Source organism: Mixophyes fleayi, chromosome 4, assembly GCF_038048845.1.
Source record: "Mixophyes fleayi isolate aMixFle1 chromosome 4, aMixFle1.hap1, whole genome shotgun sequence".
NCBI classification, from domain to species: Eukaryota; Metazoa; Chordata; class Amphibia; order Anura; family Limnodynastidae; genus Mixophyes; species Mixophyes fleayi.
Window position 1 is genome coordinate 156,479,667 of NC_134405.1, and position 18,154 is coordinate 156,497,820.

Here is an 18,154-nt window from a genome sequence, read left to right on the forward strand (position 1 = left end):
TTGTGTGTGTGTTTTTAAGCTTAAATGGCTGTGGAAAAAATTCTGAAAGTGGTTTCATGTAGGCCACGACAAATCAACTATAGGTGAAACAACAAAAATATAGTTGTAGAAAGCACACCATTAGCCCTAGCTAATGGATAAAATATTTATGTCACATCTGTGCTAATTGTATATGCCCTATTGCTTTGTGTATTGCCCTTAGAGGATGGAGGTTTATTGTGATTAATGCTATTTATGGTGACAAAATATGCAGGATTGCGGACATATCTGCATTAACTCCCAAGACAGTGCTGCACATGACAATTTGATTGGGGTGAACTGTTTAATTTATCAGCAGGCCTGATATGTATCTAAAAAACGTATCCAACTATATTCTGCCAAAAAGATCCTTGCACAATTCATAAAGTTCTTTTCATTCTCTTAAACAACAAAAGCATAATTTACCTGTGCCTCCATATAATACACATCTTCTTTGACAATACATGTCATTTCTTTATTATAAAGCAAATAAAAGGGTAGGATATTAAACTAGCAGCAACACCTCTGGGCATTTCTGGGCATTCTAATTGACCATTTTTGTTACTTGAGTTCCTGGATGAATGCAGATATCTATTAACATATTCATTGTTATTTTAATGTTTTCTGAACTCGAGACAACATATGAAGTCCCCCAATGTGCATAAATAACTTGATTACAAAAATATCTGCTAGACCGCAGCAAACATTAAAGAATTTAATCAATAGCAAAAGCATTTTGTATAGACTGATCTTGCCCTGAGAAATTAAATAGAACATAGATAGATTTTCAGGGCTACAAGCTTAAAAAAATAATATTATTGTTTTAGCTATAAGTGGAGATGAGCAAAATTGTGGTCAAATGTTGTGCAAATTAAATTTCACAACTAAAGATGCTGTTTTGCAAAAGTTATTCTTTTGCTGGCAGAATTTGGTCTTAGGTGTTACCAATCCTACCTTATGCACACCACACAGCAGAATTAATGCACTGTTGTTGTCCTAACTTTGTTCATAGACTATAAATTCTGTGTGATATAAATTTGTAGACAGAATAGCTACTCTGTCCCCAATATGCATTTAAATGGTACTCAAAATAATTGATATCACACCAAGCAATGAAAAGAATATGGCCACAGCCTTTAGTTATTTCTTCATAATCTTAAGAGAAGGGGTATACTGACCAACCAACTTCCAACAAAAAGGCTATGGGAAACTGAGCCATGCCCCTAACCTAAACCAAGGGTCACGTATGCCATGCCCAATCAAACTGGGCTCCTTACCTTCTGTCTGGTGTGTAATAAACCATATAGTCGGATGAGAAACCCTTTTGGGACCACTGCCAGACCCTATCCCTGAGTCCTGCCCCACCAAACAATAACTGTATAGTCTGCACAGCAACCAATCAGACCCCTCTCCTTACACAGGCTGTGAAAAACTAGGATTCAAGAGGTTTAGGTGGTGAATTTGTACAAAAATTAGTTAATTCTATTTTTGGTATTATGCCTTTGTGAACAGATTGGGTAAGCTAGGTAGGGTTACCAACTACTGGAAATAATGGGATGAGAGTGCACCTTCTAACTTTATATCCGTCTATGACCTGGATGTGACACTGCTCATCTCCTTCTTCCTCTTTTTTCTTTAACCTGCCTATGCCATGTTTCTGAAAAATAAGCTGTTAACCCCTTAAGAGGTAATCATCATCATCATAATCAACATTTATTTATATAGCGATAGCAAATTCCGTAGCGCTTTACAATTGCTAATCTTTTTGTCCTCCAAACCAACTAAACTCTAGTTGTATGAAATTTTGCACCTTGCTGCGGAAGATGGGCATTCAAAATTTGATCAACATGTGCACTAAGAACCTCATTTCAGATATTATATTTTATATTAAATATCAAATATATTACAGGGCCTGATGCAAAGTTGGATGTACACCTATTTGCATATTGTAAATTACAATAATTTGCACTGCTAATGCCCACAAAGAGTGCACGGTTATGGGTGCATACAGAGTTGTGCACTTGAAATGCGGCTGAGGCAGACCAATATGAAGATGCATATACCCCTGTCAGGAGCTGTATCTTTTGCATCTGTTAGAAGGCAGGTGGCAAATTCATACTGATGATAATAATGATGGCCGCCAACACTAGCTAGCTGCTTCTAAATGATGAAAATTAGTTTAATTTTTGCCATCCATTAACCCGGTGTCATTGTGGTGGAAAGTTGTTACACAGATGTTGAGGTGGGTCATTAGGAACCTGGTGTATAAAATTTTTAGGGATGATTTCAAAAGAATATTAGTATATTTGGAATAATGAACTATTAAATGAGGTATTCTGAAAATAAAAGTCATAGAGAATATAGAAGGAACTTTTTTTTGCACAAATCAAGGTGCAAAGCAGCTGGTGCACTATGTGTATATATATATATATATATATATATATATATATATATATATATATATATATATGTCAATGTGGCGGTATGGATATTCAGATATGGTGGTATGGAACATAAAGTGATACAATGGTACTGTAAATTAATGGAGTTTTGAAGTTTGATAGTTTTATGAAGGTAGTAGGGGAAGTGGCAGTATGGCATACCACCATATACACCCCCACTTCGACCATGTCACAATTAGCACAGCAAAGATTTTTCAGGGTGACACAAGACAACCATCGCTCTAACTAGTTCAGCTGTCTAGCTGGCATCAGTCTCCATACCCACAAGAGAAGACAGTGTTTTTGCCTCCACCCAAGATCTACCACTTCCATATCAATGTGCTCAAATGGGGTCTGCATCACAGGAATGATAACTATCGGGGTCTGGTAGTCCAGTCCTGCTTTGGACATGTTCTCTGACATACTGGAAATGTCAGGAAAAACTTCCTTATCACCTCTTCCACCACTGCACTAGAATTTGAGATATAATAGGCAATACATTCTGCAGACCTGTTGGCTTTCTCTACCCCATTTATCACAATGACATTTTTATAGACTTTTGCTAAGGCAGCATCTCCAATTTGGTCTCCAAGTCCTCGTTGGGAGGCGTGGCCCCTTAACCTGAGGTCTCACTAAGAAATGATGGCAGGAACTGGTTCTATGTTGGAACTTGCGAAGCTTGCCTTTGTCTTTCTCCATAAATTTAGCTAGTGGAGCTTTATTTTTCAGAACAGTACTCTGGTTCAGGTTTTGTGACAGAGCATGACACCTATTCCCTCCCTTTTCCTCAAGCTTGTCCATCAAGGCAAGATCTTTGGCCAGTGATTCACGATGACACCACTGTGATACTGAGACCCAGTAGATGACAAACACAAATAACTTATTTCTTGAAATAATTGTTTTTTTGTTTACGTTGAAATTAGCACAGCAGATGTGTCATGATGCACCAGGCGTCCCTCACTTAAGCTAGACACAGTTCAGCTACCTACTCACCGGCCTACTAGCTGACATTGGTTGTCCTAGTCACAAGAACAGACAGTGTTTATTCTCCACTCAAGCTCTACAAAACAATTCACAGAAAATAGCAAATCAATTACGAGGTGCACCTGTGTGTTTGTGCAACCCAGAGAGAATTTAGCCTGTCTGCAGCATGTTTCTGCAGACTCCTTGGGTTCTTACCTATCCCTCTATAGGAGAGGTGTGGCAGATAAGCCTCCTTGTCATAATATATGTATATATATATATATATATATATATATATATATATATATATATATATATATATAATCTATCTAAATATCAGATAGATAGACTAACAAAAGACTTTGATAAGTTATTTAGTGGACATTTTTATTTTCTAATTACTTGATATTGGTTTCATGGACAATGCCATTATTAATGCTGAAAAACAGCTCTCAATGTCATGAGCATAACTGCTGTTTATTTGTATCTGGTGGCCAAGGAATTGTTAGCTGCCTGTGTCTCAACATGTCAATTACGTGAACTTAAGTTAATTGAAGTGAAAATTGTACTCTGTACTAAGGGAACACATAGTTCATCAAGCATTGCATTCCCTGAAAGATTTTCTTTAAGTGTCATTTTTCAAGCTGTAGGTCTATATTCCACAGGGATCACCCTAAATTAGAAACATATTTTAGTTTTGCCCTTCTGTGACATCTAACTTTGAGACTTTTTTTTCTATGAGGTTGTTTGAAAAATGTATTTTTGGTAGGAATGTTTCATGGAAAAAATGACTGAAGCTACATTTAGTATATATAATCTGACACCAGCAACTGCCTATTCAGAATTCTAAAGACATATATATTGTGCTTGTTTATTATAGGAGATTATATGTAAATCTGATCTTTATTTTTTGTTTAAATTAAAATATGACCTAATACTTCATGTTTTTATTTTGCTAGATACACACAGATATGTAGTGTTAAGGACAACAACTGTCATTTTGATTTTGATATTTCTCTATTTTCATATGTGTAAAATTAACCAAATTAAAAAGAATAATATATATATATATATATATATATATATATATATATATATATAATTTTTTACTGTTATAAATCGATAATTATTCATCATCATCATCACCATTTATTTATATAGCACCACTGATTCCGTAGCGCTGTACAGAGAACTCATTCACATCAGTCCCTGCCCCATTGGAGCTTACAGTCTAAATTCCCTAACACACGCACACACAGACATAGGGAGAGACTAGGGTCAAATTTTTTGATAGCAGCCAATTAACCTACCAGTATATTTTGGAGTATGGGAGGAAACCAGAGCACCCGGAGGAAACCCATGCAAACACAGGTCGGGAATTGAACTCATGAGCCCAGCGCTGTGAGGCAGAAGTGCTAACCACTTAGTCACCGTGCTGCCCATTAATTATTTTATTAATTCAAAATTAACTATATGATAATGCGGGGAAAATCTTATGATAAAAGACTTTTTACCTAAGTCCCTTGTAACTAGTTAAAAAAAAAGGTTGTACTGCATGAAACTATTAGATGCAGATAAACATGTTAACACACCTAAATGTTTGCTACGGTATTTGTGTGTTTTGTGTGGGACTTGTTTCCGTTAAATTAGAGGGAGCAATTGGTAGCCTGGTGAAAACTCAGACTTCTTACCCCAATCCCAGAAAAGGATTATAGCATAGGTGCTGATTGGGACTTTTATACCGTTTGACAAATTCAGTATAATATTGGTTGGACTGTACCATACTGTGTCTTAACTTTTAGGCCTTGGAACTTTGATGTTTGTTGTAGAATGACTTTCAACCACTTATGTGCATGCTTTCTTTTACATAACTATGTAGTTTCTTATATATCATGATATCCATGTTTTAACATGACAGTCTGGGAATAAAGCGATGACAGTCATTTTTAGCATTAATCATGAAAGTGTCACTCTTTTCCTTCTCATGGAAAACTATTCTCAGCTACCATGTAGTAAAACAGCAGTGATTTCTTGACATTCCTCTTTACATTTAGTATATGTTCAGTAACTGCTGCTGCCGAGTAGAGAATGACTAAGAAACAAAGGTAGTTTTATCAATAACCATATATGCTACTAGAAAAAATGTAGATTATTTTGTATAGCAAGGTACATGACATTTAAACTTTAAAGGGACACTAACTCCATGTTTTTATTAATTGCCCTGCATAAATAAAATTATCAGTGCAGGTATTTAATCTCAAAGAGATGACCATGCTCAAACGTGCAATAGCTTTAGTCTGTGTGCCATAATGAATTCTTAAATCTTAATTATGTGTACCAATCCACTAATACAACAACTTGGACATGGCCTGGCAGAGGTGATATAGAATTAACTTGTTGGGGTTGTTGTAGAACTGCCACATATCCTTATTTTTGATCATAACCAAAAGGGTTTTCTCCTTTAGATAATACATTTCACTTAAACCTCTACCTTCTGGTTTAGTTGCTCTTTGTCTGTTCTTTAGAAACTCTACATCAAATCTCTTCTGCTATGGTGAGAGACGAGTATCAACGAAGGTGATTGTGTATTGACCCCCCCCAGCTGATAGTACTTAAATCATTAGCATAGTGGCTATGTTATATCAAGACATGGCTGACTTGTCCTATTAATGAATTGACATTTTAAAGGGGTAAACAGCAGATGTGAAGGTGTTTGTATTACATTTTATATTGAAAATGTGACTATTGCATTAATAACTCTTGTCTGCATGACACAATATGCCTTTCGAATGTAAATACTACCATTTTCGAGTTGGACACATGACTCAGCATATGTAAGTAAGTACATGTAAGTACATGTAAGTACACTATTCTTATTTTTGTGTGTCCACCTCTAAATGAGACCTTGGGGTAAATGTATGAAAGTCCGTTTTTTTCAACTCGCCGGAAATCTGCGACTTTGCAGCTAAAATTTAAAGTGGCGATGGCTTGTATAAATAGAGCTTGTGGCTCTGTTTATTTAATTCACAACGGTTGCTTTTATTAGATATAAGCAAAGTAATCGACATAAAGCATGTTCTGGCTGGAATTACAAATGGGGGGTCCTCCTGACCTGAAGAAAGAAGACTTCAATCAAGATGGATTTACAAATGGGGGGGTCCTTCTGTCCAGAAGAAAGAAGACTTCAAGCCTATTGGAATTACAAATATGGGTGTCTATGTGACCCCAAAAACAGAAGAATTTTAACAAGCATGGACTTTTATAATTACAAATATTTGTGGACATTGGTTTCAAGCCATTTTGGTTTAAACACTGCTGACAAAAGAAGAAGACATCAGATTGGTGAGTATATGGGATTTTATTTATTTTTAATAAATAGATGTGGTACTAAAGAGGGTGTTTTGTGTTTTTATTGGGGTTTTATTATTTTTATTAAAATGTTGTTTTTTTTACGAGGGTGTGGTCGCTTATTTAAAATTTTTGCTTGTGGAACTACAAGTTGCAGCAAGGCATGGGTGTCAGGACATGTTAGCACTTGTGGTTCTCCAAGCGCCAGCATGACCTGGCTGCAATGGATATGCTGGTACTTGTAGTTCTACAAGCAGCAACATGCCCAGACTGTTTAGGGCAGCCCAACCTGGCTGAGACTTGTAGTTCCACAAACAAAAATGGCATCTGTTTGTTTTTTTCTCATATTATGGCCGTTATTACCCTACACCCACCACACAGTGGTGTAGGAAGAGTCCTAGTGTTTTCAGCACTGGGCTGGTTATTCCTAGATGGGGAGCCACACTTTTTTTTGTGGACCCTACTCCCTAGGGAATCCAGCCCAGCGGTGAACAGCCTGGGGTTGGTTTGTCATTATGGTGGGGGGACCCCTGCCGCGTGTTCCCCTGCTATAGTGCCAACCAACCCGGGCTGGTATGCCTAGTGCTGGTTGCATGAAAATCAGGGGGACCCCAAGCAACCAGCAGTAGGCAGGCAGCAGTAGGGTTATTAGTGCTTGAATGGGGGGACCACACACATTTCTTTTTTTTAGCATTCATATTTTAGAGAGGCCAAAATTGTGAGATTTTTCAAAGTATGACATTCAACTAATTACAAATGATTATTTGTTTGCAAATGGCGATTTTCAGCTAAACATGGCCGAGAGATAAACAGCAATTTTGAAGTTCAGACAAAATATCGCTACTTAATACATATAGCGACTTTAGGAATCAAATTGATGGTTATCTCTCGCGATTTGCCGTGATTTAATATCGTTGAAAAATTCACAGCTTGATACATATACGCACTGGTACTTTTTGTTTAATGTTCGGTACTGTTACCCTGAATGATCCATTGTCTTATTTTCGTGTCGCCCTTTAAATAAAGGCTAATAATAATAATAATAATAAAAATAATACTATTATACATAAATAGAGCTAGACTATCTATTCGAGATGTGTGCTGATCCCCGTGTTTTAGTTTTGAATGTGGTTTTGGATCTAAAACGTCTTTGTGTTTTATTTTTGTTACAGGTTTTGCCCCAAAAACGTGAAAGGTTTTGGTTTTGGATCTGGATTTAATTAGTAATTGTGAAAAATAAGTAAAATTATATGATTTTGAGCATGGTTGGGATTGTCTCTGCAAGATTCCATCTTGGATCTCATTTCCTGTTAGGGGCTATAAAAGACACTTCCTGTTTTTAGGCCTTTGCTTGTGTACTGTATTTCAATCACATAGGCAGTGGAAGCTTGGTCTTTGGTTCCCAGTTCCTCTTTCATCACAAATCAAAAAAATGTGAAAAAAAAATTCCCTAGAAATGCCTTGGAAAAATATTATTGATACACTGTGTGCTAGCACAGTTTGTCCCAGATTATCATTGGTCTCCATCTGTGGGTGTACCATTTCCTACAAGAAACATTGCCCTCTCTCACCTTTCCTCTTGCCCTCTTTACTGTAAAGAATATAAAAAAAACTGACTGCCTTTATATAGATCATGGAAATCTGATGATATGTTTAAACTAATATCATTGTTATAAATATATACACAGAATATATTATCATTATAGTACTAAAATTGTTTTTAAACTTAATATAGTTAACATAATAACAAATAAGTATACAGTAAACAGTAATGGACAAATAAGAGTACTTGATATGATGAGAAGTAGAAAGAATTGTACGAGGTCTATTACTGAACATTTTCAAATGTATTTTGCTAAACGTGAAAAGCACCTTTAGGGATTGCCTGATTTTGTCGGTTTGCAATTAAGCAAAATATGCAAAATTCTGTGCAAAATGATTGAATCTGAAATTGTTCCATGGTGAAATGCATTCCATTGTGGTAAATTAGTCTACAATTCTCTATTGTAAGAAAGCCTAATTACTTTAACCCCTTAAGCGCTAAGGATGAGTGGACTGGATCCCAGCATATAACCTCACATGTGCTAATGAGTCCTACTTGTGCTTAGCACTGCAGGAGTTGAAATGGGGGGAAACTTATCTAAAGTCCCCCACAGTGGGTGCCAGAGGGTGCAGCGCTCGAGGACATAATGAAGCCCTGCCCCCTCTTAGCCACTACACTAAGGACAATTGTAAAGAGAGAGGGGATGGTGAGGGCACTAATGCGTTCTATTTCCCCAATATGGCACCCACAGACTCAGTGGTACCCTTGTTTGAAAGCCCCCTATTTCTAATGACATGCCCCCTGAGAAGTTATTCTCTGGTGATCATGTGGGATCACCAGAAAATAACCTCTGCACTGCAGAAATCATTAAGAAGTCCAGAGATGGGGGAGGATTTCAACCATCCTGGCTTCAATAAATTCAGGGGTACCCTCATTTGAAAGAGCATAGTCCTGTCTTTCACATAATGTGCCCCTTAGTAGTTATTGTCTGGTGATCACCAGGTAGTAGCACCCTACACTACAGAAGGCATTAAGAAGTCCAGAGATGGGGGGAGCGGGGTTCTAATTCCCAGATCTCTGCCCATCCAGGCTTCATTAAAAACAGGAGTACCCTCATTTAATGTGGTAGGTTGTCCTGCTTTATCATTTTTTTTTAGAAAAAAAAATACACACTTTTACATTTAGTTCACTTTCTTGCAATTTCAATTAAAAATACCCTTTTTTAATCTCTTATGGGTAGATTGTATTTACCACATGAGAGCAAGCTAATGGTATTTTCTGAAAATTCAAAGTGTTCTGCAAAAAAACAAGGTATAATTTGTGAGTTGCTGCATAAAGAAATGATGGATATTGATGCTGGAATGTGACCAGCCTAAGTAGGTTCAGCACAGGGATGAGAAACGCCTCAGCAGTGAAGAGGTTATGAACAAAGGGCACTGCAACTGTTTCCATATATACCCTACTGAATCCCTGCTTCAGAATAAGTACAATTCAACATAATGTACTCTGTAAATGCAAGGCGAGCCTAGGTAGGAGGAGTGTGTTGGAAACTATGCAGTAAATGATTAATGTACAACATAAGTTTATAATCTGTGAGTGCTGACATCACAACCTGAGATGAAAGATCAATAGGGGAGTTACTGTTTAATATGTTTTTTCATTTTTACTAATAAACAATTAACTGTATTAATTTTGTTTTTAATAAATGAGCAACTATTTTACGTGACTTACCTGTATAGATACACTGCTATATGAGCCCCCAATCACTCCGGCAATAAGTAAGGGGCTGTTCCCTTGAATGGCAAGTGACCCATCTGGACACACATATTCTGCTTCATCCACTTTTGTCAATGAAGCCCTAACAAACTCTAATGATTGTTCCAGTGCATAGGTGTCCCTCGAGCAGGTATCCAGTATGTGAACACCTAATTTAACTCCAGGAAGAAGGGTACTGTCTCGGTTAATTTGATCAATAGCAAACAGCATGGCTTCCAGACGCTGGATACCTCGATCCTCATTAATTCTGCCACACTCTTCTACTCCTCCGCCCTTTTCATTTATTGGAAATAAACCTCCTAAAACAAGGTCACCTTCAAACTTTATCTCTTTCCTCACAAAGTTGTGGTCACTTGAAGAAAGCAAAACTCCTTTAAAAAATAAGGCCAAAACAACCAGTTGAAGGCTGCCAAAAGTCTTCATGTTTTTGCTCCTTGGTATAAGAGTAGGACAAACAAATGATTTTTCTTCCATAGCTGAGTCATTTAGGTTGCTGCAGTGCCATTACATTCCTACAGAGATACAATAGAAATAAAGAGAGGGGAACATTATTTAATGTTAATGTTTCACTACATAACAAGAATCTTTATCACACATTATAATTTTCCCCTATTTACAACAATTTCACAATTTAAACATCATATATGTTATACAGAATAACGTTCACTTTGATAATGCAATAAACAATATGAGCTTTTGTGATTTAGACCAATAGTTGGAGTGTTTTGTAACTTGATTTTAGTAAGGTACAATACCCTAACCGATTGGCTGTATAGCTCTTCCTAAGTGACTGTATCTGTACTATTAATTTGATACATATTTGGCTAATTCGGACATATAAATAATGATTTGTATCTCTCAACCCACAAGTTCTAAAGCAAATATAAAATCCCCATTTTTTGTTGTTATGAAGAAATTCTATTTTATAGCATAGGCATGTGAATATATTGTTTTAAGAAGTATATTGCTTTATTTGTATAGACAGACTTTTTGGTATCTTTTTGCCTTCCCCACTCTAAACCATATTGATTATATATAGCTCCACTTCAAATCTTACACCATAGAAACCAATCTTCCACATATTGCACTGGAGAAATTAGTATGCGATAAAGGGGACAATTTGCTTGTCTCCAATCACAATTAGACTATTTTAAGTTTAGGAGGCAATGCTTTTTATATTACAGTATTTTGTCAACAATGACATATATTTGTACTTTTTATCCCACTTAACTCTGACCTTGATGGTTCCTCTGTACCACTGTATAGTAATTTAATGTTAGCATTGATAACATGAGCTTGAAATAGGTTAAATATTGTACACTTGTGGAATGTTTAGTTATTTTTATTGACCCTTCTTAATGGAATCAACAAACAAAATGTATTGAGTACTTACAAATGTTAATACGTGGTATGTGTTTCCAATGGATAATGATGGATTATAATTACTGCTGCAACATTTTTGCAGGTGTTATCAGTATGATTGTAGGATTTAAAGGCAATACATTTGCGCATTTAAGTCAAACAATGTGGATACAAGTTGCTTCAGGGTATAATCCAAGTTAGAGATTTAATTAGGAATATGTCCTTGGTAGATTGTCACATAAGAAAACAAATATGTCCATTAAAATTAATGAGGCTACGTGCACAAGCAATAGCAATAGCAATGGACATGTAGTAATCAGGACTTGGCTTCTCTGAGCATAAAAACATAATCATTTGCAAACAGATATTTGTTTGCATTAAAAACAAGTAATTTTCTCTCATCAAATATTTTACCTGGGAAAAATGAGTAAACAGTCTGTATGAGATATGCAAGACAAAGGGAGGAACTTGTAAGGGTTTTGTCTTATGGATCAGAGGTGGATTAATGCCATATTTATTGGTCTCTAGACATAACATTCCACATACTTGGTATTTCTCACTTTATATTGATAACATTGTAAAGTGCATAGTTGCTTTCTATTGCAATTATTCATATATTTCTCGGTGTATGTTTGTTTCATGAGAACCACACTGTCTGGCAATGGCATTAAAATAGACAGCAATTTTTCAGACCATTGTCCGTTGAATTGAGTGTACAGTGATACGCAAAAACAGACAGGATATTTGTGTAATGGTAAAATTGCGCTTCAAGCACCATTTGGTTTAAAGACTATTCCAAGATCATGCACTTATTTTTTATAAAACTTTGCAGGAATGTACTCAGGAAGACCAATGAGTTGAATGTCCTACACAAGAGTGAAATGATGGTTGGATCGAGTACTGACAGCGCTCCAAAAGATCTGCTGTCCAATATGTACACACTAGGAAAGGTTCCCTTCCTCCTATACACAACAACAGTATTATAATATCAGCAGTGTACATACATAAGGCACCAATCTATGGTCTCAACAGAGATGGAACATTCTTTCTTCAAACATGTATGTAAATAATAATGCACATCAACAATATACGTACATTTGGCATCAAATTATGTCCCAAAAGAAAGTGGAACGCCCCTTCTTCGATATATCGATATTAAGTCAGCTCATTCTCATGGCTAAAACTTAAAGAGGTATAACATAGTGTAACATGTTTTAACGCCCACTTTCTGATCACAACTAGTTTATTCCAAACACCAAGTGAATACTCAATTTGAGACACCCAAATAGAATGCAGGTCTGTGGATTTTCTGTGACACCTTGACCCCAATGGACATATGCTTACAGTGTTTCCACTTTAAACCAGCCTTCAGACAAAATGCGCACTTTGTTTCTTCTCCCTCTACTTCATTTAGATGTTGTTACATTCTCCATGATGCATGTGAATAAAGTGAAGACAGGAAGAATCTAGTGCAACACTGTTTTACTTCTTATATGAACATTAAAAACAAGTATACTTTTAAAACAAATTAAAAACAATCCCAAAATGGATAAGTCAGGGACTCATACCAGATGAAGACAGAACACAGGCATGGATCACAACAATGTTCCAGAACTGTTCCCCGTCCAGGTCAGGTCCCGCTATCGACAACGCGTTTCAACTCTCTCTGAGTCTTTCTCAAGGCTGAGAAAGACTCAGAGAGTGCTCAATGAGAAATGACCAAATATATATATGCTGACATGTAAAATAGATATATAGATATGAGATAAATAGATGGATTTGAAATAAATATGACATAGATAGATAGATGAATATTAGATAGAGAGATAAATAGATGAATATTAGTTATAGTGATAAATAGATGGATATTAGATAAGAAGTTAGATACATGTATATTATATATAAAGATGGATATGAGATAGATGGATTGAGAGATAAATTAATATGAGATAGATGGTTATGAGATAGATAGATACATAGATATAAAGATGCATATGAGATGGATGTCTATGACAGAGATGGATATTTCATATATGGATGGGTATGATATAGATGGATGGATATGATATAGACGGATGGGTGGATGGATAGATGAATGGATATGAGATAGATGGATGGATATGAGATAGATGGATACATAGATAGACTGTTATAAGATACATATGAGATGGATAGACAGACAGACAGAGGGAAAATAGATATACCGAAGACAGCCAGTCAGACAGACAGACAGACAGACAAATAGAAGATAGGCTGACAAATATTAGATAGATATGAGATACAAGGTATGAGATATCCATCTTAGAATGTTTATGTTTTTTTTAATATAATATAATGTTTATTATATTCACGATTGTCATATCTGTAATATGAGTGTCCGGCACATAGAAAACTTATATATAAGATAAATGAATTCTCAGATTAATGGATGGACACATATGATATAGATCAGCGGTTCCCAAACTTTTGCAGTTCGCGGCACCCTTAGAGTCTCCATCATTTTTTCAAAGCACCCCTCCAAAATAATTACCGAGCAGTCCCGTTTTATAAGCAATTGGGTCAAAAAAACGTAATAGGTATTTAGGTCAGGACAGAAATACTAATTTAGTTGTATGCAAAAATAATACACATAAATCCAAGGGAAAATCATATTTTTATATATTTTTTTCAATTATATTTCTGCCAAAGAATAATTTACAGCTAACTCACACTGTGCCCCCTCTGCATCTCCACACACTCTGTGCCCCCTCTACATCTCCACACACTCTGTGCTTCCTCTGCATCTCCCCCCACTCTATGCCCCCTCTGCATCTTCCCTCACTCTGTGCCCTCTCTGCATCTCCCCTCACTCTGTGTCTCCTCTGCATCTCCCCTCACTCTGTGCCCCCTCTGCATCTCCCCTCACTCTGTGCCTCCTCTGCATCTCCCCTCACTCTGTGCCCCCTCTGCATCTCCGCTCACTCTGTGCCCCCTCTGCATCTCCCCTCACTCTGTGCCCCCTCTGCATCTCCCCTCACTCTGTGCCCCCTCCGCATCTCCCCTGACTCTGTGCCCCCTCTGCATCTCCCCTCACTCTGTGCCCCCGCTGCATCCCGGGGGCCAGGAAGAGAAAAACCAAAAAAACAACAAAAAACTTACAAATCCGGCGGCGCCCGGGACCCAGCATCCTCCTCTCTCCTGCCACTTGACACTAAATGTTGGGCGTGATGACGTTACACCGGACATTCAGTGAGAAGCGAGGAGGGAGGATGCTGGGTCCTGGGCGCCGCCGGATTGGTAAGTTTTTTTGTTGTTTTTTTTTTCTTCTCTTCCCGGCCGCGGCACACCTGTGACAGCGCCGCGGCACCCCTGGGAACCGCGGCGCATAGTTTGGGAACCGCCGATTGATACCTAGATGTATGATAGCTGAATACATAGATATAAGATAGATGGATATATAAATGGATAAATGGATGGATAGACCGATATCAGATAGACAGATAATTTACAAATATGAATAGTTTTATGAGGAGGCAAGTTTCAAGCTAGATATTGGAAGTGAAATTAATGTGATATATGTTGGGTTTGGAAAAAGCTTTAAAAACTTTTCCACATAACAGTCTGGTACATAAGATAAGAGTACTAGGTCTATGAGAAAATGTATGTACATGGGTAGAGAACTGGATGAAGGATTGAAGAAAAAGGGGTAACTTTATCAAGCTGCGAGTTTCCAGTGGGTTTGAAAAGTGGAGATATCGCTTGTGGCAACCAATCAGATTCTAGCTGTCATTTTGTAGAATGCACTAAATATATGATAACTAGAATCTGATTTGTTGCTATATGCAACATAATCACTTTTCGAACCCGCCAGAAACTCGCAGTTTGATAAATTTACCCCAAAGTATAGTTATAATTCATGCATATTCAGACTGGGAACTATCTCTTTAGATAAAGTTGAATCTACATGAATGAAATAAAAAAAATGATGCACCTAGGCTGTACTAACTGAATGAAACTTAGGAATATTAGTTAGACAAATAATTGAGTAGCAGCACACAGTACCATGCATGGACTGCAAAGGCAAATAAAATCATGGGATACATATAAAATAGGATAAATGCAAATGATGCAAACAGAGTATTAACATTGCATAAGTCAATATATCTTGAGCACCACACTTTAAGAAAGACCTATGAGAACTAGAGAAGGTTCAAAGACGGGCAACCTCATTAATAATGGTAAGGGTCCACCTTCTGCTTCTCATTAAGCTTCCATGCACATTTAGTTTACTGGTCAGTGATATCTAGTAATGTTTTAACTGCCACTAAAGTCACAAGGAATGTATAACAAGGCCTAGGGATATATTTACTAAACTATGGGTTTGAAAATGTGGAGATGTTGCTTATATAGCAACCAATCAGATTGTAGTTATCATTTCTTTAGTGTATTCTGCAAAATAATAGCTAGAATCTGATTGGTTGCTATAGGCAACATCTCCATTTTTTCAAATCCACAGTTAGGTAAATATACCCCCTAGAACCATAAACATGTATGCATTAAAGCACTAATAAAGTAATAATCAATATCAAATCAATTATAATTTAATAACTATATAAAAATAAATAAATACATTCAAAGTCATCTCACATCCTCGGTGATTACCATAACGAAAATAAGCAAAAAGCAATCACTGGTCTTGACAGTGATTGGTGATAAATGTTTGAAAAAGGAAGCTTTCTATGCCAACGAAGGCTGCATCTGAGCCACCTGCAGTAACCAAATGCAACCATTTTATGGCACCAAAAGCTCCTCTTTTAAATATCTCCAGCCAATCATTGTCAAAATAAGTGATCATCATTGTGTATGACCTTTTTAACATAAAAAAAATAATAACTGTGATGTACCTTGTCTAAAGCAATCACAAAAGAGGAAACATAGGCCATTTGTAACACTGTTTATCATGTAGTAGATATGTTCTCTCTAGTTGGACTATTTACAAAGTGCAGTATAGACCATGAAGAACGAGGTTTGAGCAGCAAGACATCAGAAGTTAGTTAATCAAATTATTATTTAGAGCATATACTCAAGGATTTCAGCATCTCACCTCAGGGCCTCATTTACAAAATGCAAAATTGCTGATGGGCTGCAGACAATCCTGGTTGGTGATATGCAGCAAGGTCTGAGCAGGTGCCCTAAATTTCCACCAAAGTGCTTGGGTTTAGAAGCAGAAGATTGCATTGACTGATAGGAGGAGTTGGCAGAGTGATTACGGTCATTGCTAAATACAGAGTAAGCTCCCATGATATGCTTAGTTTTGCAAACAAGTGCAAATATGAAATTTCATTTTGCAGATTGTGATCTTGTCTAATATTTTAATGGTGCACTTTTTCTAGTGTAAAAAAGGTAAAAAATGTGAAACATGGAAAATAATACAAAAAAAAAAATCACAGCACCAATGTTAATTCAGTCTCATAAATAGGCTAAACTGTTTTTTTTTGTTTTGAGAAAATGATGAAATGTTTGTTCTAAAGTGGGAGGAGGATGGAGTTTAGGATGAAGTTGACACTTGTACACAATATTACAATATGGAATCGCGCTCTCCACCCAGGGTTTGTGAGAGCTGCACCTGCTAAGGGTATCCCTCCCTTTAATAAAATAACAATAGATTACAATGCTGGGCGCTCATCAAATAATTGGCCTAATATACTAGATTCCTAATGTTCTAACTAACCACCCATTACTATTCTATTGGCCAATAGCACTAACCAGAAGTGACATCAATACCGGAAGTGCGTCTGCGTTCCACAGTGGAACGCACCATCAGTCGCGAACAGCAGCGGCGTGATCATCCGCTGCTGTATCCTCTCCCTTTCCTTTCAGGACCAGGCTGCTCTTACAATTGGAACATTATACTGGAATACTTGACAAGATTTGGACCTAATACTCTTGACATCAAATCGCAAGTATTATACTACTATAAGACACGGAGTCACAGTTTGTTTTACTGCTAGGTTACCTTAGCTGAACAAGTGCACGGAACTATACAACCAGTGGGCTGATTCATTCATCATTTTTTGATTGTTAAGCGTGACAAGTTTGTCTAATTCAGAAGCCTACAACCTCCACGAGATTTGTTATTTACATGGAACATATCTTCAACAGCATGCGCCATCTATATGTATGACTAGAATTGCAATTCATGTGTGATCTATTGTTATATATCATCTATTGATGAGATTGACTTCTTTATCCATACAATCCTTGGAGTATCAATTGCCCTTTATCTGTCATTTATCCATGTAATAAGTTTTGCATTTATGCGCTTTGTTGTTAAGATTACACTGCTATTTAAGTGGATTTACTCTGTATGCATTAATCCCATTTGAATTTATTTATTTATTTATGGTATTACATGATTCATGTCTTTTTGCATATTTTAAATAAATGTTTTAACCTTTTACATTCATTTTTGAATTATCTTTAGTTAGAACATTAGGAATCTAGTATATTAGGCCAATTATTTGATGAGCGCCCAGCATTGTAATCTACTTGTACACAATGTTCCTCTTGAGTTTTTCTACCTCCCTGCAAACCAAAGCACACGTAGTTTATGGAGTTATCTCCCAACAGCAAAGAAGAGGCATACTCATGATGTACGCAGGGTAAACCATTTATGTACACCGCTGAAAAATCAAAGCATTTTGAAGTGCTTTGCACTTTGGAA

The 18,154-nt window shown here is 36.7% G+C and overlaps 1 protein-coding gene across 1 annotated transcript in view; it reads right to left on the bottom strand.

The window, feature by feature from the left end:
- The window catches only part of GRM3 (glutamate metabotropic receptor 3), a 262,402-nt gene that overhangs the window by 97,756 nt on the left and 146,492 nt on the right, over window positions 1-18,154 (bottom strand). Inside the window, exon 2 of the mRNA XM_075208691.1 lies at window positions 10,045-10,601. Coding sequence (XP_075064792.1) covers window positions 10,045-10,563 — 519 coding nt within the window. The 5' untranslated portion in view covers window positions 10,564-10,601. The remainder of the gene's footprint in view (window positions 1-10,044; window positions 10,602-18,154) is intronic.